The sequence below is a fragment of the Oryctolagus cuniculus genome, chromosome 19 (genome assembly GCF_964237555.1).
Source record: "Oryctolagus cuniculus chromosome 19, mOryCun1.1, whole genome shotgun sequence".
NCBI lineage: Eukaryota > Metazoa > Chordata > Mammalia > Lagomorpha > Leporidae > Oryctolagus > Oryctolagus cuniculus.
In genome coordinates this window covers 7,624,109-7,647,685 of record NC_091450.1, presented here as the reverse complement: position 1 = coordinate 7,647,685, position 23,577 = coordinate 7,624,109, and the positions used below count along the sequence as shown (strand labels likewise).

The window sequence follows — 23,577 nt, the reverse complement described above, 5'->3', positions numbered from 1 at the left end:
GCGTGGGAGACTTGGAAGAAGCTCCTGATCAGCTCAGCTCTGGCCACCACAGACATTTGGGGAGTGAACCAGCAGATGGAAGACCTTTCTCTCTGTCTCTTCTTTTCTCTATAACTCTACCTCTCGAATAAATAAATAGAACCTTAAAAAAAAAAAAAAAAAAAAAAAAACAACCCTCATTCTCAGCACCCTGTGTGTGTTGTGCTGTGTTTTTATTACTGAACACCAAGAACATTCCAGCCGCTTCTTGGTAGCAGCCCTGCTCCCAGTCTGTCCTCCGGTGCGGAGGATCTGTCACTCTTCTCCCGCCACTCCCAGCTCCCCTTCGGTGCCGCTTCACACACACTCCCTTCCATCCTTGCCCGCCTCATCCCAGCTGCCTTGGCTTTAGATGTGTTTTGCTTTCTAGACTGCTTCTCTGCCTCCAACCTCACACCCCACCTGCCGCTCTGTTCTCTGAAAATTCAATGCATTCGTTTATTTTGTCTACAAAAGTCCAAGCACCAGCCGGCGCCGTGGCTCACTAGGCTAATCCTCCGCCTTGCAGCGCCGGCACACCAGGTTCTAGTCCCGGTTGCCCCTCTTCCAGGCCAGCTCTCTGCTGTGGCCTGGGAAGGCAGTGGAGGATGGCCCAAGTGCTTGGGCTCTGCACCCCATGGGAGACCAGGAGAAGCACCTGGCTCCTGGCTTCGGATCAGCGCGGTGCGCCAGCCACAGCGGCCATTGTGGGGGTGAATCAAAGGAAAAAAGGAAGACCTTTCTCTCTGCCTCTCTCTCACTGTCCACTCTGCCTGTCAAAAAAAAAAAAAAAAAAAAAAAAAGTCAAAGCACCAAAGCCTCCCGAGAACCCAGCGCCCACCTCCAGCCACTTCCTGCACATCCCCACCCCCACTCTCCACCAGCCACACCTCTGCCCACCGCGCAGCCCTCGGCACTCACTCCCTCTTCCGTGTTTACGCGTCCAACCTGCGGTCATGGATCATTTTTTCCAACTCCCAGTCTACTGCTGACCAGTATTTTTGGACGAAACAAGACACGTGAATTACAGGAGTTACCAGGAAAGCACTCACACGCTCAGGTGTCGCAGCAGCAGTGTTTGTCCGCGCACACTCCTGACTGCAGTACCTGTGTCGTCACGCACAGGTCACGGGATTCACCCTGGGTCCCGGCCCGCACCTCACTGTCTAGACTCCCCTTCTCCCAGCTGGGTGAGCCCTCCCGCCTCTGTTTTGCCTTCCCTGACAGTACAGCCCTAGCCACAGCTTGTGCCACACACCTGCCATCTTTTCCCTGACCTGTTAGAACTCGGCAAATGTCACTACGGTTTCCTGTTAAATGTCAAAGAGCAGCAAGCCCCGGGAGCCAGGGACGTGAACAGCTCCCCTCCGCACCCTGAGCCTGGTGGCTCAGAAACAACAATCAGCAAACGCACGAGTCCACGACACCTCTGCTGGGACACACAGACGCCGGGCACTGTAACTTGGAATAGACCTTTAATGACTGGGGCTCGGCTTAGGACTCGGGCTGAACGGCCCGGCCCAGGGCAGAGGTGCGCTCAGTAGGCCGTCTGAGACTGCTGCTGGCGGTAGCCGCCCCGGCGCATGTAGCCCTCGTTTTTGCGGTAGCCATCCTTCTGGTCTGCAGGAGAGACGGAAGAAGGGGAAGGGTGAGTGCCAATAAGAGGCAAGCGGAGGGCTGGGGTCCTGGGACAGCAGAGCGGACGGGGCCACTCACCCCGGAAGTAGCCGCCGTAGGTGCCCTGCTTGTGGTCGAACACCCGCTCGTTATTCTCCACCAGGCTGCCCAGCTTCTCGGCCAGCTGCAGGGCCAGGTTCTGCTGGGCGGTGGGCTCGGTGCGGTGCATCACGACCGTTTGCGTCGGCTGGTCCAGCGAGGCCTGTCGGGAGCAAAGCGGACGGAGAGACAAGACGCAGATCAGACCCCCAGTCCAAGCTCGCCACGGCCGCCTGTCCACTCCCTGGCCGGCTCTCACCATCAGCTCCTCGTTGATGATCATCTTGCTGATGATGGAGTGCACAGTGGGCAGATCCAGCTCAAACATGTCAGACAGCGTCTCCATGCTGGGAGGAACGAGGCGGAGAGAAGGGGCAGTGAGGAAGTGAGGACCCTGGCAAGAGGCCGGGGCCCCTGTGGCCCAGGGCCCACCCTACCTGATGGAGTCATAGACACTGCTGTAGGTGAAGAGGTAGGTCCTCAGCGATTCTTCCTGGATCTTCCTGGGGGGGGGGGGGGGAACAGGGGGCAGAGTCTCAGCGCAGGAGGCCAGCCAGTCTCCCCGCCCACCCGCTTCGCTCTGCTCACCTCACCAGCATGGTGCGGACTTTGTCAGCCTCAGGGAAGAGGTCCCATACTTTCCCATTCATCTTCTCGTTGATGATGAAACTGTGGCAGGTCTTCCAGTCGCCCATCTTCATGGCCTTGGAGGCGGCGACCACATGTTCCCTCATTGATTCAGGGGGACCTGACAGATTGGGAATGAGGGACCACGCACACGGTTCATGTTGGAACATAGGCCAGGGAAGCAAGCCACTAAACTAAGGCCGCTCCCATCTCTCCACTAGGGGGCGCTAACACAAGTCACTTGTTGCCCTATCTATACATCTGTTGTCAGCTTATTACTTCTCAAGTTGCTTCTCTCTGCCCCCCCCCCCCCCAACCTTAAAAAACTCGAGCCTCAGTCTAAGGGACCTCTGTGAAATGGCAGGTCTGATGTGCTGACAGGGCAGGAAGCTGAGCACAGCAAGCAGGAATTCAGAAAGACCAACAGCAAAGCCCTAAGACTGCGAATGGGTGGCAGAGGTAGAGAAACAAAAACCTAGCAGACCCTACAACAGGCACAGCAGGGTCAAACCAGGCCCAGACAGAAAACAGGGAGTAGGCTTGCAAGTGAGGCGACGCTCACGACCCTCCTGGATCAGTCTCCACTTGAACTCTTTAGAAACGAGGCAAGGTCAGGGACTCAACAGCTCTCTACAAACCACACCAGAGAGCAGGGCTGAAGCAGACCCTGGCTTTTGACTGCAGGGAGTAACAGAGAAGCAGGGTCTGCGGTGACCCAGGCCGCTCCGCCCACAGCTGTGACTTCAGCAGCAGCCTGGGCCAGCTCTGTGCAAATCCACCAACATTCTAAGACGTGCAGAAGTTCAGACCAGCACTGGAACCTTTCCTACAACGTCAACTATCGCTACAAAAGCCGGACGGAATCTGCCAGGGCTCGAGCATGACACAGCCAGCAGAGGCCAACTCTGCAAGGGGACGTGGGTGGCTGTGAGCAAAACTTGGCTCCTTGGGGCCAGCGCAGTGGCGCGGGTTAATCCTCCGTCTGCGGCGCTGGCATCCCATATGGGCGCCGGTTCTAGTGCTGGCTGCTCCTCTTCCAATCCAGCTCCCTGCTGTGGCCTGGGAAAGCAGTGGCAGATGGCCCAAGTGCTTGGGCCCCTGCACCCGTGTGGAAGACCAGAAGAAGCTCCTGGCTTTGGACTGGCACAGCTCCAGCCATTACAGCCATTTGGGGAGTGAACCAGCATATGGAAGAACTCCTTCTCTGTCTCTCCCTCTCACTGTCTGTAACTCTCTCTCAAATAAATAAGTAAAATCTTAAAAAAAAAACAAAAACCACACAACTTGGCTCCTCAAGTGCTTCCATGAACTGACCACAATCAGGGCTCTGCACAGCGATCAAGTCGCCAATGTGAGATAATCGAATGGCAGAGGCTCTAACCCGGCTGGGCTGGCTGGGATTTACACGTAAGGTGCACGCAAGGGAGAAACGAGACAAAAAGGTCAGCTGCGTACGACTCGGGCAAGGCTCTTCCTTGTGCCTCAGTTTCTTCACAGGAAATGGGGTGGCAACAGGACCTCCACGGGGCAGGGGAGGAGGGCTCAGCGAATCCAGCGGCCTCGTCGGGCGGCAGAGTTCTCTTGACCCCTCTCGCAGTGAGGGCCAGAGCACACCGGGGCACGGAGCCCGCACTCACCCAGCAGGGGCTGCCGCTCGCCCACCCGCAGCTGGTGATGGAACTGCTTGCTGATCATGCGCCGGCGGGCGTCGCTCTCGTGGGCGGCCATGTAGGGGATCTCCAGGAGCATGGCGGACACCAGATAGACACACTCCAGCAGCTCCAGGTTGATGTGCAGGTGGAAGGGCACCTGCCGGCGCCGCTCCACCTTCTCCTGTTCCTGGTTGCGCTCCTGCAGGCTGCGCAGCAGCAGACCCTGGCCCAGGAGCTCCTTGGCCCGGCCACTCGACTGGATGTCCAGTAGGGCGTTGTGGGCGTCCTTGGTCAGACCTTGGCGGAAGGCACAGATGCCCAGCTGCACCATGGTGCGGTTGTACAGGATCTGGGGGCAGAGGGGGACGCACTCAGGGGACAGCCACAGGCAGGCCGGTCACGGAATCAGCAAGTACACCGCGAGGGCCTGTCACACGCACTGGGGCAGGCACCTGGCCTAGCAGTAGAGATGCCAATTAAGATGTCTGAGTTTGACACCGGAAGCTCCATCTGACTCCAGCTTCCTACCAACGCACACCCCGGGGGACAGTGGTGACGATTCAGCGACAAGGTTCCTGCCACCCATGGGGGAGACCTGGACAGATTTCCCAGCTCCTAGCTTGGCTCCCTGTGGGCACTTGGGGGCCGAACCAGAGGATGTGTGAATCAGCAGAGAGAGAGGTTCTGCCTCTCTCAGATTTTAAAAAAAGATTAGTAAATTAAAAATCTAAAAAATCCTTGCTATGTTACATGAACAGAATAAAGGAGAAATAACTATGTTATTTCAATAGATGAAGGAAAGATGTGACAAAATTCAAGATTTATTTATGATAAAAATTCTCAGCCAACTAGGATCAGAAGAGAATTTTCTCAACCTGAAAAGGGTATTTTCAGGGGCTGGCGCTGTGGTGTAGTGGGTAAAGCAGTGCCAGCATCCCATATGGGCGCCGGTTCTAGTCCCGGCTGCTCCACTTCCGATCTGGGAAAGCAGTGGAAGATGGCCCAAGTCCTTGGGCCCCTGCACCCACACAGGAGACCCAGAGGAAGCTCCCGGCTTCAGATCAGCCCGCCATGGGCATTGCGGCCATTTGGGTAGTGAACCAGTGGATGGACGACCTCTCTCTCTGCTTCTGCCTCTCAAATAAATCAATCAACCCTGAAGGTGGTGGCTGAGCCCAGGTCTGCACGGCCAAGGAATCTAGCACAGGAAGGTGCAGGAAGGCTGGATGTCCGGGGAAAGCAGCCAGCAGCTGGCGGGGCCGGCCCTCACCCACCTGCACCGGCGGGTCCGCGTGCTGGATGTTGTCCTGCAGGTGGCTCATGAGCATGAGGTCCCGGGCCTGGTACCAGCGGGAGTGCAGCGCGTGGTGGTAGATGTGGCAGAGGATGGCGCACGTGCGGATGCGGTCGGTGCGGTCCTTGGCGTAGATGTACTTGCACAGCCGCTCCATGAGCACGGCTGAGTCCTCCCCTTCGTTTTCCGCCTGGTCTTGCTCAGACTACGAGGAGGAGGCAGGTGGGAGGAGGCACTGACAAAGACCGCGGCCTTAACTGGCTCCGCCGAGGTTCCCCCGGCCCCAGTCTACTCCCTTCTTTTCCCTTGTGAGGGAATGGATTTTTCCATGGGGTGCACTGACGCACAGTAAGGACACGGTGACACACGCCCCCCTGCCCCCCACTGCAGGCGCTCACCTTTGAGGAGCCCTCGGGAGGGGTGAGCTGCCGCTGGTGGGCCTTGTAATCGAACTTGTAGTAGGTGTGCAGGATGCGCCTCAGGTAGACGCGGCAGATCTCCTCCGTGGTGCCCTTCTCCTCCAGGTAGCGCTGCACGCGCTCGATGATGGCGCACACCTGGGCCTCGTCCTTCAGGTGCTCCACGTACTCTGGAGGGGGGCGAGGGGGGGGCGCCGCTCTGCTCAGCCAGGCCCCCCGACCAGCCCAGGGACCCGTTTGTTTTCTGCGCCAGTCACAAAGCTCTGCTCACTGAACCTTGGAAGCTCCATCCTCACCCAGGACCTACGGCGTTCCCCTCCCACAGACCAGCAAATGCACCAAGCACCCACCTTGGACCCTCGGGGCCTACAAGTGTGGCCCCTGCCCTTTGCTCCACGATTCTGCCCCGGCCGTGCCAGGATCAAACCACGCGGCCGCTCCATTCCCACCACCCACCACGCCCACCGTCCTCCTGCTGCCAGGTACTCTCTTCTGCTGAGTCCTCCTCTGAGGAGCTCCTCACTGAGCTCACCGCCAGTGGCCCTACCTAAAGGTGCCACAGCTGAAGCCACCCCGCCCGTCACTTTCTCCTCACAGGGCCCTCTCTGAGTGTCGACGTCACACTTCCCCCGTGCAGAGGTACCGCACCATCTTGCTATCACTGTCTGCCGCACTGCCAAAAATCAGCTCCACAGGCACCGAGCCCTTCGGCTGCCTCGTTCATCACGACATCTTCGGCTTGGCAGGCACATTCAGGTTTTTGCTGTGTAAGCTGCCCTGCACTTTCCCATCCCAAAGCCCCCAGTCCAAGATGAACAAGCCCAGCGAGTAGACGCCCTACCCCGGGTTTCTTAAAATCCAGTCCTGGCACCAGCACCCAGGAGCACGTCAGAAATGCCATTCCCAGGCCCGGCGACTAATGCATCCGAAACGCCGGCAGTGGGGCCCCGCAGCTCAACAGCGCCTCCAGTGTTGAAAGGCAGGTAAGGAGGGCTGGCACTACACTGCTTTAGCATAATCCTCACAAACCCCAGAAGGTGGTGTTCCTCTCACTGTAGCCCAGGCCTGGCTCACCTTGGGAATGAGGATCGGTATTTTGCATTATTTTGGTGAATTCTTCATCCATTCGTTCTACCAGAGTGAGGATACAGCCACGGACACGCAGAGGCTGAAGAGGAGAGCAAAGGAGGAATACATAAATGAGCCCAGGTCTCGGTCCCAAACCTCAAGCGGGGAGCCTCCCCGAAGCGGGCCACATCCGTCTCCAGCTCCCCCGGCCGCCCCAGGCCTTCACCTGGTCAACATTTTGCAGGTTCTCACTCTCTTCCAGAATGTTCTCTCCAACAAAGATGTTGGGGTTTGCAAACAGGATGTCCATCAGCTCGTTGATGCAGTCCAGGCACTTCTGCCACATCTCCGGCTGCGAGAGGCCAGCAGTGGGGGCAGAGGCAGAGGCTTGAGCGTGGAATCAGCAGTTGCCTCCCAAGCCCCATTTGCTGGGAATCACGGGGGGTGGGGGGTGGCGGGTGGGGTTCAATTGCCAAGGCTGTTCCCACAGCCTGAGTCGTGGGACGAGAGGCGCCCTCCGAGGACCACCCGCTCAGCCCCGCGGCGCTCCTCTCTGTTGCCCTCACCTTCATGTACGTGGCCAGGTTGGGGTTGTAGTCGTAGAGAGAAGCGATGATGTTGAACTTGATCTTGACGATGACGCCCTCCCCCAGGTTGTTCTCGGAAGCAATCTGAACCAGCAGTTGTAGCAGCTCGATCTGGGCGGCACTGGGGAGACACAGGACAGGGGGAGGCTTTGTGAGAGACAAAGCAAAGTCGCACCCCATCATCCAGGGCGCTCTCCTTCGACAGGCAAGGAAGGCCTGTCCCTGAGAGCTGGCTCCCAGCCACCATCACTTGAAAACCCAGTTCTCCTATAAGAATTCCAAACAGGAACAGTAGTAACGCTAACAATCCCGGCATGCTTTCACATCCACCATCCCCAGTCACCTAATAACTAAAGAAAGTGGCCACTGTTCCCACTTTCCAGATGGGGTAAGCCAAGTCCACAGATGGTATTCTGTGGCAAATGGCAGGCAAGTCCCAGGTATGCTGCTCCTGCACTACAGTCACACACAGAATCCTCCAGAAACGGAACAGCCTCCTCCCAGGACTGCCAGGCCCCCGATCTTACCGATCAGTGCCCTTCTTGCCCCGTGCCTGCAGGATCTCATTCAGTTTCTTGATGACGACAGCGTGGGTGATCTCAGTTCCCTTGGCAAACATTTTTGGCTTTTCCTACGCCGACACACATCTATCAGGACCATGGCAACAGGTACCCCCTTCTTGCCTTTCCCCACCCCAACCAGGAGGGCACCTGTCTGCTCTCCCCAGCCGTGCCAACTGATTTTTTACCGCGACGATCCTCACCTTGACAAGGGGCACTCCCCCTCGGACCCGCTCCCACTCCCCGCCTTCATTGTCCTCCTCCTCCTCATCCAGGCGCTTCGACTTCCTGTCGTGCTTCTTCTTGGCTTTGTCCTCCCGTTTCTTCTCGGCGGCCTTCTTGTCCTCCTCTGTGGTGGGGGCCCTGCCAGGAGACACGGGGGAGCATGAGCAACCTCTCCCTCCTCACCTGACTCTCCCTCCTCTCAAGAACTTTCTCTCCCTTCATCGCTCCTGGGTCCAAGTCATCTAGGACAATGACCTAGAGCATCAACTGCAGCCATAACCAAGGCCAAGGCCACCAAGCATTTGGACTTGCTGACTACTCCCAAGGTCTGTGACTGCACCACACACTCATTTAGATACTCTTGCACATAGGGAACGGCCCAACAAGGTCGGCTAAGGGAAGGCTCAACCAAGCCTCGAAGCAGAAACAACCGGCCACACTGCTCGAAAGCTAACCCGTCGGGTTTTCCGAAGGATCCAGAGCAATCTTAGGTATCTTCCTTGACGCCAGTTGCTCTATCCACTGACCATTTTTTACCAGAAGGCAACTCATTAGTTCATCCAGAATGCATGCAAAAAGAGTGCTGTTCCCAGACTATCCGATTTCCCCTTTCCTCTCCTCTTATGACCAGCAATTAATCTAAATTCCAGATTCAAAGAGGAACTGTTCAATACCACAAAATGTCCCCGCAAGAGAAAAAGACCACTGGCTATCTCAAAATGGTCTCTCAGGGCACTTGATGTGGCCAGAAACTTTAATGCATAACAAGGTGTAAACCAAATGACAGAGACAAATTATCCAAACTTTCCATAGATACTGATGAAAACATCTTTCCAGAAAGACTCAACAGGTTCTCAAATCCTCATCTAGAACCACCACTGGATAATTTACAAATAAATTCATTTTAACTACTTAAAAGCTTTGAGTAGGGGCTGGGAGTGTTGCAGTTTAAGTAGTTTAAGCTGCTTCTAAAACACCAGCATCCCACATGGGAGTGGGCTCAGCTTCCTGCTGACGTGCCTGGGAAGGCGGATGATGGCCTGGGCGCTTGCCCCGCCACCCTCTTGGGGGACCTGGACGGAGTTTCAGACTCCTGGCTTCAGTCCTGCCCGGACCTGGCCGTTGTGACCATTTGGGGAGTGAAACAGCACATGTCTCTCTATCTTCCAAATACCTGAACCTATTTTAAGTTCTGATTTAGTAATTGCTTATAAATTTGCTGGTTGGATTAAAATTTTCCTTTGCCAGAGAGTGACATCATAACATCTAGTACAAGTTTATGAGGACAGGCAGAATCTTGGAATGCTCCAGAACGTCTACTCTGGTCTTCGTTGATAAGGAGAACAAAGAACCTGGCACCCACATGGCTCCTAAGGACGGGCAGAAGCTGGGTCTGGGCCTTGTAAGACTTTGCTCCAGCAGCAAAAACTTTAGATGGGAGCGCCGAGGCTTAAACCTACTTGAAAGGCTTGAGGCGCCACCAGCCTTACCTAAGGCTGCAGCAAAGGCTTTGGGAACTGTCAACAGCAGTCAGGGAAGTCGAACGGACTCCCACACACACCCAGTCAAGCCTCTCTGCCCCAAGGATGACCAAGACCATTAAAGCAAGAAACTCTGCCTGCCTCAGACACCTACCCAGAACAGAAAAGCCTCTCCCTCCAACCCTCTAACTTTCTAGAGCTTTGAGCCCCTGAGCAGCGCCAGATTGCATGCCTCCCCTTGAACGGAGTGCCTCTCGTGGTCCTGGATGAGTGTTCCAGCCAGGCCCCTCGCCCACGACGATGGCCTCTCCACCACGGGATCTGACCTACTGCCATCTCCTTCCAGCATTCTTTCGGCCCTGCGTGGTGATCCTGTGTCTCGACGTGGATGCTTGCATTTCTCACTGTTTCACAGTTCGTGTGTTTGTATTAATAAAGCCACAGCAGGTTGGTGGCGGCTCGGGATGACTGCATCCCCTATTCGGGCGCCTGATTTGAGTCCCAGCTACTCTGCTACCTATGCAGCCTACTGCTAATGCATCCCAGGAGACAGCAGATGATGGTTCGACTGCTCGGGCCCCTGGCAACCATGGAGACTTGGATGGAGTTCTTGGCTCCTGGCTGTTTGTAGGCATTTGGAGAAACGAACCAGTGGATAAAAAATCTTTTTCTTTCAAGTAGATGAAAATGAAATAAATATTAAGCTTCTGGAGTCCTCCCCAGTACACAGCTTCCTAGCGATAACTTCCTTTGCAGGGTGGGGAGCACCCGGCCCACAGCTGCAAGAGGCCTGCACATCATTTGGTCTGGCTGAGGCAGCCACCGGCAGGACTTCAAATTCCACACACCGAGAACAGACTAATTTTTACACTGGTAATTGTGAATTTTGATTTTGTTGGCACTTCTGTGTAAACCCTGGGTTTCCTTGAGTAAGCCAGCCTGGTTTGATGGGTCTGCTTTTTCCTTTTTTTAAGATTTTATTCATTTATTTGAGAGGTAGAGTTACGGAAAGTGAAAGGGAGGGAAAGACAGAGAGAAAAAGTCTTCCTTCCGTTGATTCACTCCCCAGATGGCCACAATAGCTGGAGCAGAAAAAAAGGTTCCTCACATTTGCTTTACAAGTTAAAAAGAAAATTTCGTGTTCACCTCCAGATGCCTACAATATCCAGGGCTGGACCACGCCAAAGCCTGGAGCCTCCAACTCCATCTGAGTCTCCTGCATGAGCAGCAGAGGAGCTGTCTGTCTCTTCCTCTGTGTAACTCTTTCAAATAAATCAATCTTTAAAAAAAAAAAAAAAAGAGCGAGTGAGCGAGATCTTCCACCTGGCATTGCAGGCAGTGGCTTTACCAGCTACGCCACAACACTAGTCTCATCCCACACCACATCAAAACCACATTCAATGCCCTCTCCCCAGGGCTGGTATTGGTGCAATGAGCGAAGCTGCCCGCTGCAACATACTGGCGTGCCAGTCTGAGTGCAGACTGCTTGGTTTCCCATTCAGCTCCTTGCTAATGTGCCTAGGAAGCCAGTGGGAGACGGCCCAGGTACTTGGGCACCCACCAGTTCAGCCAGCTCTGAGCTCCTGGCTTTGGCCTGGGTCAGTCTGGCCATTGCGGCCATCTGTGGAGTGAGCAAGCAGACAGAAGAGAAAATTTCTTTCTCTGCTCTCTCTCCCTCCCTCTATCACTTTACCTTCCAAATAAACAAATAAATCTTAAAACAAAAAAAACAAAAAAAAAAAAAACAAAAACCACCCTATACCCACTGAACATCAGGAGAATCAGCTGGCCCCGCCCCTCAGTGTCGTGTGATCTCAGGGCTGAGTGGGCGCTGCGGCCGCGGCCACTGCCCAGCATCACAGATGTTTTCTTGCACACGGCTGCCACAGCCTGGGAAAAGACCAAAAGCCAAAGGATGGTCTCTACTGAGCACAGATTGGTTTTTGAAAAACCCTAAGCCAAACATCACAAAGGAGGGACCATCTGTAAATCCTGCTTTTGTCTCAGTTGGAAATCATTTTAACTCTCTCCCAGAGTCAGTGCTGTAGCACAGCAGGTTAACCCTCTGCCTGTGGGGCCAGCATTCCATATGGGTACTGGTTCCAGTACTGGCTGCTCTACTTCTGATCCAGCTCCTTGCTGATGGGCTGGGATAGCAGTGGAAGATGGCCCAAGTGCTTGGGTCCCTGCACCCACATGGGAGACCCAGAAGCTCTTGGCTCCTGGCTTTTTATCAGCCCAGCCCTGGCTATTGTGGCCATTTGGGGAGAGAACCAGCAGCTGAGAGCCCTCTCTCTCTGTCTCTCCCTCTCTCTCTGTAACTCTGCCTTTCAAATAAATAAAATACATCTTTAAAAAAAATTTCTCCTTTGTTATACAAATGAAACAGTCTGAATTACCCTATGACATACAAAGTCATAAACTCTCAATGTCAGAAAAACCTTTGACATTTGAAATTCTAATATTATTTCCTCGAAAGCTTTCCTTAAAACACTGATTTAACTACTAAAAAATGTTTTTTGGATAGGCATACAAGGTAAAATTTCACAGGTTAAGAAAATCCACAAGGGTAATTTCTAAAAGACATGTAATCCCAATCTAACAGAGAAAAACATGAGAAATATAAATATACTTTAAAAAAAAAAGACTTTATTTATTTGAGAGGCAGAGTTAAAAAGAGAAGGAGAGACAGAAAGAGGTCTTCCATCTGCTGGTTCACTCCACAAATGGCTGCAACGGCCGGAGCTGGGCCAATCTGAAGCCAGGAGCCAAGAACTTCTTTTTTTTTTTTTGACAGGCAGAGTGGACAGTGAGAGAGAGAGACAGAGAGAAAGGTCTTCCTTTGCCGTTGGTTCACCCTCCAATGGCCGCCGCAGCCGGCGCGCTGCGGCTGGCGCACCGCGCTGATCCAATGGCAGGAGCCAGGAGCCAGGTGCTTTTCCTGGTCTCCCATGGGGTGCAGGGCCCAAGCACCTGGGCCATCCTCCACTGCACTCCCTGGCCACAGCAGAGGGCTGGCCTGGAAGAGGGGCAACCGGGACAGAATCCGGCGCCCCGACCGGGACTAGAACCCGGTGTGCCGGCGCCGCTAGGCGGAGGATTAGCCTAGTGAGCCGCGGCGCCGGCAGGAGCCAAGAACTTCTTCCAGGTCTCCCACAGAGCCAGGTGCTTTTCCTGGTCTCCCATGGGGTGCAGGGCCCAAGCACTTGGGTCATCTTCCACTAATTTCCCAGGCCATAGCAGAGAGCTGGACTGGAAATGGAACAGCCAGTACTCATACTGGTGCCCACATGGGATGCTGACGCCACAGACGGAGGCTTAGCCCACCACACCATAGCACCAGCCCCAAGCATACACTCTTATGGCCAGCTGATTGAGGCAACACCGGCATCCCACGTGAGCGTGTCCAGCTCCCTGCTGATGCAGCTGGGAAGGCAGCAGAAGATGGTGCAGGTACGTGGGACCTGCCACCCACGTGGGACACCCAGGTGGAGATCCAGGCTCCTGCCTCAGCCTGACCCAGCCCTGGCCATTGTGGCCATTAGGGAGTGAACCAGCAGATGGAGGACCTCTCTCACACTCTCTCTGTAATTTTGTCTTTCAAATAAGTAAATAAATCTTAAAAAAACAAACAAACAAACAAAACACACAAAAAAACACACTCTTACGGAACAGTCATTTAGCCTAGCATTTAAGATGCCCACATCCCACATCAGAGTGCCTGGGTCAAGCCCCAGCCCCAGCCTCAGCCCCAGCCTCAGATCCCAGTTTTCCTCTGATGCAGACCCTGTGAAGCAGTGGTAATGGCTCAGAGCATTGGCTCCAACATGTCAAACAAAAAGCACAGATCAAGTTCTGGAGGAACAGCGAGATTGTACGACACAAATACACTTAATGCCACTGAGCTATACACTAAGAAAATGGCTCAAATAGCAAATTTTGTTACGGACCACACTAAAACAGGGCGAGGGGAAGGGAGGAGGGGGGAGGGAGAAGCAGAGGCAATTATATGAGATTTAAACAAAACAAAATCTAATTGTGTTCAGAAGAGAGATCTCTAAAAAACACGGAACAGTTCAAAATAAAAGGCAGGGAAAGATTATGCGGACTTCTCATCTGATTTCCACTGTTCAGTGTCTTCATCATGAAGGAGCAGTAGCATTTTTTCAAATGCTTTCTTGTACCTCTTTTGAGATGACTATGTTCATCCTCCTTATTCTACTGAGATGTTATATTATTCAATCAGTTGACTTCTGTTATGTTAAACAAATTTTACATTATGATATATAATCCATTTTTAAAAAATTTAATTCAGAGGCTGGCATTGCCTGCAGCACTGGCATCCCATACAGGTACCAGTTCGAGTCCCGGCTGCTCCACTTCTGATCCAGCTCTCTGCTGTGGCCTGGGAAAGCAGTGGAAGATGGCCCAAGTGCTTGGGCCCCTGCACCCACGTGGGAGACCCGGAAGAAGATCCTAGCTCCTGGCTTTGGACTGGCACAGCTCTGGCCATTGCAGCCACTTGGGGAGTGAACCAGCGGGTGGAAGATCTCTCTTTCTCTAACTCTACCTTTCAAATAAATAAGTAAATGTTTAAAAGAAAAAAAAAACTTAACTAATTTATTTGAGAGGCAGAGACAGAGCCCATCTGTTGGTTCTCAGCCTGGGCCTCGCCTGTGGCAAGGACTCAGCTCCTCAAGTGGCATCCTTGCAGGGTGCACACTAGCAGATTGCTGGAATCAGCAGTAAGGACTGGAAGCTGACAGGGGGTGGGGTATGCCAAATGCTCACCCCTCTGAAGAATCTGAGTCTATATTCAAAACAGATAGCAGTCTGCAGTCTCCTTGTAATGTCCTACGTTTCACTTTAGTCCTCACTTGTTTCTTCGCAACAAGAGAAGCTTTTGTGAAATACACATGCGCAGTGCACAACGCACACACTGGCCTAAAGACTTCAACACGCAATTACTGAAAGCCAGAAAAAGTCAAGTAGATATCACAGATCTGAACCATTGATACTTACCTACGACATCAATAGGTTTAAAGAGTTTTATGATCCGGGGCTGGCGCTGTGGCTTGGTGGGTAAAGCCGCTGCCCACAGCACTGGCATCCTATATAGAGTCCTGGCTGCTCTACTTCCGATCCAGTTCCCTGCTAATGTGACTGGGAAAGCAGTGGAAGACAGCCCAAGTCCTTGGACCCCTGCACCCACGTGGGCGACCTGGAAGAAGCTCCAGATTCCTGGCTTTGAATTGGCCCAGCTCTGGCTGTTGCAGCCATTCGGGGAGTGAACCAGAAGATGGAAGACCTCTCTGCCTCTACCTCTCTGTAACTCTGCCTTTCAAATAAATCTTTAAAGAAAGTTTCATGATCAACAAAGTTGAGAGAACAGTTACTAATAAAATAAAACCAGGCATATCTACTTTGATGGATACTTTCTTACTCTGCTCTATTTGTAGAGTTGCAAACACTCCAAGGAGACCTGACAGACAGTACCTCCCGGGCCCTGCCCTCTGTGTTCCCTGGAACACTCAGCCACAAACCCTTCTCAACAAAATGCCCACCAGTGGCTGTTCAACCAGTATGCAAAGCCTCTAGTGTCAGGTAGCTCAATACTTCCCGAAATAGCGTGACTCCACCTTTCAAAAAGCAAGAAAGCAACCGAAGTGCAGGAACAGAGCTCCCTGTGAAAATAGCACTGCTCTCTGTGGGCTCGAGACTTTACCCACCAGGCAGATTATCACCTTGTTTTAAAAGAGGAACCTGAGGCAGGCACCATGGCTCAATAGGCTAATCCTCCGCCTGTGGCGCCGGCACCCCAGGTTCTAGTCCCAGTCGGGGCACTGGATTCTGTCCCGGTTGCTCCTCTTCCTGTCCAGCTCTCTGTTGTGGCCCGGGAGTGCAGTGGAGGATGGCTCAAGTGCTTGGGCCCTGCACCCGCATGGGAGACCAGGAAAAGCACCTGGCTCCTGGCTTCGGATCAGTGCGGTGCACCAGCCGCAGTGGCCATTGGAGGGTGAACCAATGGTAAAGGAAGACCTTTCTCCCTGTCTCTCTCTCTCACTGTCCACTCTGCCTGTCAAAAAAAAAAAAAAAAAAAAAAAAAAAAAAAAAAAAGGGAACCTGAGACCTAACAGGTCACCCAGCCCAAAGACTGAGGCTGAGAGCCACGCCCATTCCAGGACTGTCCCAGCAGATGTCCCGAAGGCTTCCCGCCGCCCATCTACTCACTACATTACTAACAAATTCTCAGCTGGATGACAGTTACCTCAGAGGCCTTACCACCTGTCTGTCCTGGACTCACTCTATTCCCTGCATCACCTCCCTGTATTCTCACCGTACTCCCGGGAGGTGGGGTCCCGGCCACATCTTACAGACGAGTGAACTGAAGACTAGCAGACGGCACCCAGTCTACAGGCAGTGAATCACGTGTGATATCTGGACTCTGGGCCGGCGCCGCGGCTCAATAGGCTAATCCTCCGCCTAGCGGCGCCGGCACACCGGGTTCTAGTCCCGGTCGGGGCGCCGGATTCTGTCCCGGTTGCCCCTCTTCCAGGCCAGCCCTCTGCTGTGGCCAGGGAGTGCAGTGGAGGATGGCCCAGGTGCTTGGGCCCTGCACCCCATGGGAGACCAGGAAAAGCACCTGGCTCCTGGCTCCTGCCACCAGATCAGCGCGGTGCGCCGGCCGCAGCGCGCCGGCCGCGGCGGCCATTGGAGGGTGAACCAACGGCAAAGGAAGACCTTTCTCTCTGTCTCTCTCTCTCACTGTCCACTCTGCCTGTCAAAAAAATAAAAAATAATAAAAAAAATAAAAAATAAAAAATAAAAAAGATATCTGGACTCTGTAGCCTCCCAATGCCACCTTCAGGGTATATGTGAGCCTTGTGACCCTAGCCAACTAGTCATGTACTTGACAATGAGTCCCCTTGTAAAAACGGCAGCAGCTGGGCCTCTCCAACCTAAAAGGACTCTGGAAGGAAGCAGCAACCTTCAAGAGGACCAAAGGCTCTCTTTCTGCCCCCTGCCCCCCACCCCGCCCGTTATCCTTACTTTTTAAGGAATCTGGAGGCCAGTGCGGTTTGTTTCCCTTCTTCCTCCTCTGAGTCCGAATCTGAAGACGTGGAACCGGTGTCCCACTCTTCGTCATCTTCCGAGTCCTCCGAATCCTCGTCTTCGTCCTTAGGGGAAAGAAGACAGGGTCAGCAGGAAGGTGACAGGAGACTGGCTCTCTGCTCTCCCTGAGGACACAGGAACAGATCCACAGCGGCAGTACCATCAAGGTCAGCAGGAGCTGCCATGGACCAAGCCCAAGTTCTGACTGCCCCAGAGGCACCCGGTTCCCCAGGGCCAGAGCTGGGCCCAGCATCCAGGTCTCCACGTTCCGCATCTCTCACTCCAAATCAGACTCCACTAAATCCAACCCCTCCCAACTCCAGGGTTCTCCTTCCCAAGCGGCCTCGGGCCGGCCGGCGACTCACCCCGCGGCTCGCCCTGGCCCCTACCTCCATCTTTTTGAGGAACTTGCGACTCTCCCCAGAAGGAGCTTCCGCTTTCTTCTTCAGGAAAGCTGCAGCGCTGACGCCGTCCTCATCCTCATCCTCATCCGAGGAGCCTGGTGAGATGGGGAGGGAAAAACGGCTGAGGGCAAGACCAAGGGCAAGACCGAGGGCGAGCAGGGGCCCCGGCCTGGGAACCATGGCCTGGGGGCGGCCTAGCTGTTTGCCATGGGTGCTCCTCTCACCTTCCGAGTCCTCCTCGTTCTTCTCGGCATCTTCATCTGCAGACTGCTCAGGGTTCTAGACAGAGGGAGACGGAGAGCAACTGAGGAGGCCGCCCAGCCCCAGCCCCAGCCCCAGCCCCAGCCCCAGCCCAGCCCAGCCCAGCCCTCCACCTCCGAGTTCCACCACGGTTCCTCCCCGCTGCTCTCCTGAGTGCATCGGAGGCATCATCCCCACCGTTCACCAGGTCTGCCGCGGGCACCCCTACCTGCTTGTAGTTGGTGATGTGGGACTCAAAATCTCGGTTGTATTTGCGGATCTTCTGGCGCAGGGTGCTCAGAGCTTTGGCGTTGTTCTTGTTCATTTTCTTCTTCCCTTCCTTATCTTCCCAGAGCTGAAAGGGAGGACGGCGGCCTGAGACTACGCAGCATCCCCTAGATTCCAGATTTCACCACTTTCTAGGGGGCCTGCTCCCATATACCATCTCCCCTGCTTTCTCAGTACACCTTAAACCTATTTCTTAAATATGCTTTATAGGGGCCGGCGCTGTGGCTCAGTAGGCTAAGCCTCTGCCTGAGGCACCAGCACCCTATATGGACACCGGTTTGTGTCCCGGCTGCTTCTCTTTCAATCCAGCTCTCTGCTGTGGCCTGGGAAAGCAGTGGAGGATGGCCCAAGTCCTTGGGCCCTGCACCCACATGGGAGACTGGAAGAAGCTCCTGGCTCCTGATCAGTTCAGCTCTAGCCATTGTAGCCATTTGGGGAATGAACCAGTGGATGGAAGATCTCTCTCTCTGTCTCTCCCTCTGTCTATAACTTTACCTCTCAAATAAATAAAATCTTTAAAAAAAAAAAAGTTATATACGTCCCCACAATAAATACAAAATGAAGAAGCAGCAGTCATAAACATAAGGTTCTTGGTCAAAGAAGAGGACTCTCCTTGTCTCCTTGTGCTCGGGAAAGGGAACACTACATAATAAGGCCAAGAACCTGGGGAAGACATGACCCCACAAGTAGGCGGGGATGGCGGCCAGGCTCACACCCTCTTCTAGGTTCTCCCTCACCCACAGGCATCTCACCTCATTAAGATAGTCCTCCAGGTCAGCCAGGATGCGGATATAGAAGCGGGGGACACCCTCCTTGTCCACAATGCTCTTGGCCTTCCCATATGCTTTTCCCAGGAGCTCAAATTCTTCCAGGCACTTGGTGACGTCCCGGATCTTCATGGCATTGCGGATGGTCCGGATGAGGTTGGTCAGCTCCTCGAACCTGGGTGGCAGGGCCAACGCCACACTGGGCATCTCCGCCGCCGACCACACTGACCACTGCCCCCAGAGAACCCTCGCGGCCCCCGGACTCTACCTCTTGTCCTTGGCGCTTCGGACAACTCTCTTGGTATCTTCTTCATCCTCGCTGAGCAGCAATGGCCTGTTTGGAAAAAGAGCCCGTTAACTTGTTCTCCTAGTTCCAGGCTTTCCAAGTGACTCCTACATCTCTCCTCAGACAGGGCAGGTGGAACGGAGAGACTCAGGCCAGCTGTACCGCACCCCGCCCGGCTTCCTCTGACTCCTCTTCCTCATAGCATCATCACGTAACACTCACTCTTTTTATCCACTTCAAGTAAGGGTTGTTTTGTCCATTGTTATAGTACAAAGATGACAGCGTCTTTCCTCTCAGAAACAGACAAATGCAAGCTACAGAAATACTCCAGAGTAGGGAAAAAGTGTACTTCAGCTACATGAAGGGAAGAGGCTTCAAGAAGGGGGTGGGGAACCAGGTCCTGGAAAGCAACAAAAGTACCACAGGCCAAGAGCCCTCCACTGCTGGTGTCTTTCATTAATAAGGCCAGGCACAGCCAGGCACCCACATGGCAGCAGTTACCTCCACCGTTTCTTTCCATTTTATCAACTCTTCCAATTACTTTCTATTGTATAGCAAGTGCTGTTGGTTCTCCAATATGGCAGTAAGAAGTGGCAGCAGCAATAAGAATGTGATAATATATGAATGTGGTGCATAGGAGGAGACTTCAAAAAGTTCACAGAAAAATGGAAACAGAAGATAAAGTAAAAAATAAATAAACTCTCAACCTAAACTCTCAGCTCTCCAGCGAAGCTCCGTCAGGTTTGACAGACACCATGGAGTCCATCCCTAAAGAACTGAGGCTCCTGAGAATTCACTCATGTCAATGCATTTTTTTTTTTAAGCAATATTAACTGAAGAAAACTGGGTGTCCTTTAAATATTTTTTCAAGGTCAGAAACAGAAGGCGTAATGAGCCTAAGCAGGCCTAGGGATCTCCCATCACAACTCGCACAAAACCGCCTCTGACGGCGGCATGAGCAAGAGCACTGTGACGGTGGAGGACTCCACTGCAAGCTCTCCTGAGAACTTTGACTTTTCTCAAAATATTCACAGCAAGCAGATGTTACTGCCTTTCTCTCTCTTTTTTTTTTTGCCCTTCACAAACTCAGTGGGAAAAGCTGCTGTCATGACGTTCGCCCTTGGCTGGCCTGCTTCTGTCATGACTGGATCACTGCCAACTCTTGGTAGCCACTGCTTTGACTGTGTTTATCTGTAACCAAAATTCTTCAGAATTTTGATTCCAGTTGCTTAAGGTTTCCATCGGGGGCTGTCATGGCGGTAGAGACGGGTAAGCCGCGGCTTGCGAGGCCCGCATCCCACCCCGGATGCTGGTTCGAGCGCTGACCACCCTCCTCCTGTTCCAGCTCTCTGCTGATGCAGCGGGGGAAGGAGCAGCCATGGGCCAAGCCCCTGGGCCCTGCCGCCTGTGTGGGAGACCTGGATGGAGTTCCTGGCTCCTGGCTTCAGCTGGGCCTCATCCAGGCGGTTGTGGCCATTGGAGGAGTGAACCAGCGCATGACGTGCAAGAACTCTGTCTTTCCCTGCCACTCTGTCTTTCAAATAAATAAATAAATAATTTTTAAAAAATGTTGAAAGGCAGAGTTAAAGAGGCAGAGAGGCAGAGGGAGAGGGAGGTCTTCCATCTGCTGGTTCACTCGCCAAACAGCTGGAGCTGGGCTGATCCAAAGCCAGGAGCCAGGAGCTTCTTCCAGGTCTCCCACACAGATGCACGGGCCCAAGGACTTGAGCCATCTTCTACTGCTTTCCCAAGCCACAGCACAGAGCTCCACACAGAAGTGGAGGAGCCGGGATTCGAACCAGTGCCCATGTTTCATATCTACTTAAAACGAGTTATCCATTTGTAAGCAGCTGATATCTTTGGGGCATTGTCCCCATAAGCTTCATAAAACATCAGCGATTTCTCCCAAAATTTGATTGTTCTTGCTTCGAATTTAGCAGACTTCACGGCGCCCAGCCAGGTGTTCTTTTCAAACTGGTGCAAACTAGGTCCTGCGAGTTCGTAGCAGCTTAATTTGGTTACAGCAACGTTTTCAAAATCCATGCAAAGCTTTTCCATAATATAGTTTCACCATGAACTCTTGGAAGCCCCCTCCTGTATGTGTAGGCATATATACCTATTTTCAACAGCAGCCCAAGAATACAGCAAAAACAACGAAGGCGGCAGGCGAGTGCCCTAAGTTGTTGGAGAGCCAACATTCCACTGCTTCAAAGGCTAAGAGAGTTTTAACTGGCAGCGCAGAGGAACAGATATTTTAGTGGCGATGAACAACTAGAGAGTACCAGATGTTTAGGAGCCTGCCTGCCGCGCCGGGAGGGCTCCGGATGCCAACCAGGCACTCGAAGCTTCCTCTGCGGGTTGCACTCTGGGTAAGACCAGCGGCATGCAGAGGTGCGGGGCGGCGCAGGGGAGGTAAGCTTAGGGGGCAATCGGGAAGCGGATGCAACAGCTGCGGGCCTGGGGCTCTGTCTCCGGTGGCCGGTGGGTGGACTCCCCCAGTCCCCGGCACACGCTTAGCATCCCCCGGCCCCGCTCCCGCCGCGGCCCCACGGGCTCCCCACGGGCTCCCACCGCCCTCCTGCAGCCGGCCGAGGCCCTCCAACTCACTGTTTGCCGTAGTTCCCGCCGACGGGTTTGGTGACGAGCTCCTCCCCGGACAGGGACGACTCGGACTCACTGTCCGATCCGGTGGTGAAAAACCGCGACATGGCGATGGCGCTGAGGGGCTACGGCCCGCGCGGCCCGACCTGCGGGAAAGCCAGAGCGTCACGGGCCGCCAGGAAGGAAGGGGCCGCGGCCGCTCGACCCCCGACCCCTCACGGTCCCCGTTCGCAATCCGATCCCTCCAAGCACGAGGACCAAGAAATACGAACCAGCTGAGCTCGCGAGTCACACCGCGAAGCCGAACCGGCGGAAATGCCGAGAGAGGAAGAGACAGGGTCTTGCGTCACTTCCGGGAGGGGGCTGGCTTATTAGATTGGGAGACTACAACTCCCAGTCATCTTCGCGGCACGTAGGGGCGGGGACAATCATGACGTCACTGGCCCTAAACCTTGGGCGGGAGTCTTCCCCATTCCGACTGCGCGTTTGCCTCAAGCTTAGAAACCCGCAGGTTTCCTGACCTGCAGAATTGGAATCTAAGGGCCAGCGCCCAGGCAATGCTGATGAGCTGCTGGGTTTTGAATCTAGGCTCAGAGCAAAATTCCAGACTACCTGGGGTCCAGGCCCAGAGGAGCTACTTGCTTAAGCAAATTTCCTAACCCCTGCGTGTTTCATAAAGTCTACTCAAGCTATAAAATAAAGGCAATAATAACACCGTCTTCATAAGGCCGCTACGGCTGGAGCTGTGCTGATCCGAAGCCAAGAGCTTCTTCCAGGTCTCCCACGCGGGTGCAGGGGCCCAAGGACCTGGGCCATCTTCTACTGCTTTCCCAGGCCACAGCAGAGAGCTGGATTGGAAGTGGAGCAGCTGGGACTGGAACCGGTGCCCATATGGGAAGCGGGCACTGCAGGCGGCAGCTTCACTTGCCACTCCACAGCGCCGGCTGCAGGCTTGTAGATTTAAATCCAGGTCAGGGTACCGGCATTGCGGTGCAGTGGGTTTGGTGAAGCCACTGCTTGTGACAGCAGCGTACCATATCGCAGCACTGCTTCAAGTTTACTTCCCACCTGGGAAAGCAGCAAATGATGGCCCAACTACGTGGGCCCCAGCACCCACGTGAGAGACCCAGATGGAGTGCGGGGCTCCTGGTCGTGGGCTGGACCAGCTGTGGCCATTGCAGGCATTTGGGGAGTGAATCTGCAGATGGAAGATCCCTCTCTCCCTCTCCGCTTCTCTACCACTTTGCCTTTCCAACAAATAAATACATCTTTGAAAAAAAAAATGAATTCGGATTAAGGTGAGGGTGAATTTAAATCCAGGTGGATTGGAGAAGCTGTCAGAAGGCTTGCATTTATAAAGGTGGTTTTATTCATTCAGCATTTGCTGAGGGTCTCACCCTGAGTTTGGCACTGGAGGCACAACGCTTCCCTGGAAGAAAAGCAGGACTTAGCAGACTATGGGGAGTGGGGGAGGCCACTTGAGACAGAGGAAACATCAGGGCCAAAGTCCTGGAGGCGAGGAAGCTCAGGGGCTGGAGCGCTGGGTCTCTGCACACACCCTAGTCTCACCCCTTTCCCCCCTTCCTCCCTCCTCCACCCCACTCTCTCCCCCTGCACACACCCTAGTCTCACCCCTTTCCCCCCTCCCTCCCTCCTCCACCCCACTCTCTCCCCCTGCACACACCCTAGTCTCACCCCTTTTCCTCCCTCCCTCCCTCCTCCACCCCACTCTCTCCCCCTGCACACACCCTAGTCTCCCCCTTCTCCTCCCCTCCCTCCCTCCTCCACCCCACTCTCTCCCCCTGCACACACCCTAGTCTCACCCCTTTCCCCCTCCCTCCCTCCTCCACCCCACTCTCTCCCCCTGCACACACCCTAGTCTCACCCCTTCTCCTCCCCTCCCTCCCTCCTCCACCCCACTCTCTCCCCCTGCACACACCCTAGTCTCACCCCTTCTCCTCCCCTCCCTCCCTCCTCCACCCCACTCTCTCCCCCTGCACACACCCTAGTCTCACCCCTTCTCCTCCCCTCCCTCCCTCCTCCACCCCACTCTCTCCCCCTGCACACACCCTAGTCTCACCCCTTCTCCTCCCCTCCCTCCCTCCTCCACCCCACTCTCTCCCCCTGCACACACCCTAGTCTCACCCCTTCTCCTCCCCTCCCTCCCTCCTCCACCCCACTCTCTCCCCCTGCACACACCCTAGTCTCACCCCTTTTCCTCCCCTCCCTCC

The 23,577-nt window shown here is 54.2% G+C and overlaps 1 protein-coding gene across 1 annotated transcript; it reads right to left on the bottom strand.

Moving 5' to 3' along the window:
* Window positions 1-1,474: 1,474 nt before the first annotated feature.
* Window positions 1,475-21,730, bottom strand: LOC100344472 (eukaryotic translation initiation factor 3 subunit C). Its single transcript, XM_002711877.5, has 21 exons — window positions 21,619-21,730; window positions 21,353-21,492; window positions 18,728-18,793; window positions 18,445-18,634; window positions 17,634-17,759; window positions 17,389-17,443; window positions 17,150-17,259; window positions 16,698-16,825; window positions 8,145-8,304; window positions 7,909-8,012; window positions 7,361-7,502; window positions 7,021-7,146; window positions 6,801-6,894; window positions 5,706-5,896; window positions 5,288-5,512; window positions 3,999-4,362; window positions 2,323-2,482; window positions 2,172-2,237; window positions 1,994-2,081; window positions 1,735-1,897; window positions 1,475-1,638 (listed from the first exon to the last, which is right to left on the bottom strand). Exons 2-21 carry the CDS (start codon window positions 21,451-21,453, stop codon window positions 1,556-1,558), a joined length of 2,742 nt encoding a protein of 913 aa, XP_002711923.1. The 5' UTR covers window positions 21,454-21,492; window positions 21,619-21,730; the 3' UTR covers window positions 1,475-1,555.
* Between the last annotated feature and the right edge of the window lie 1,847 nt (window positions 21,731-23,577).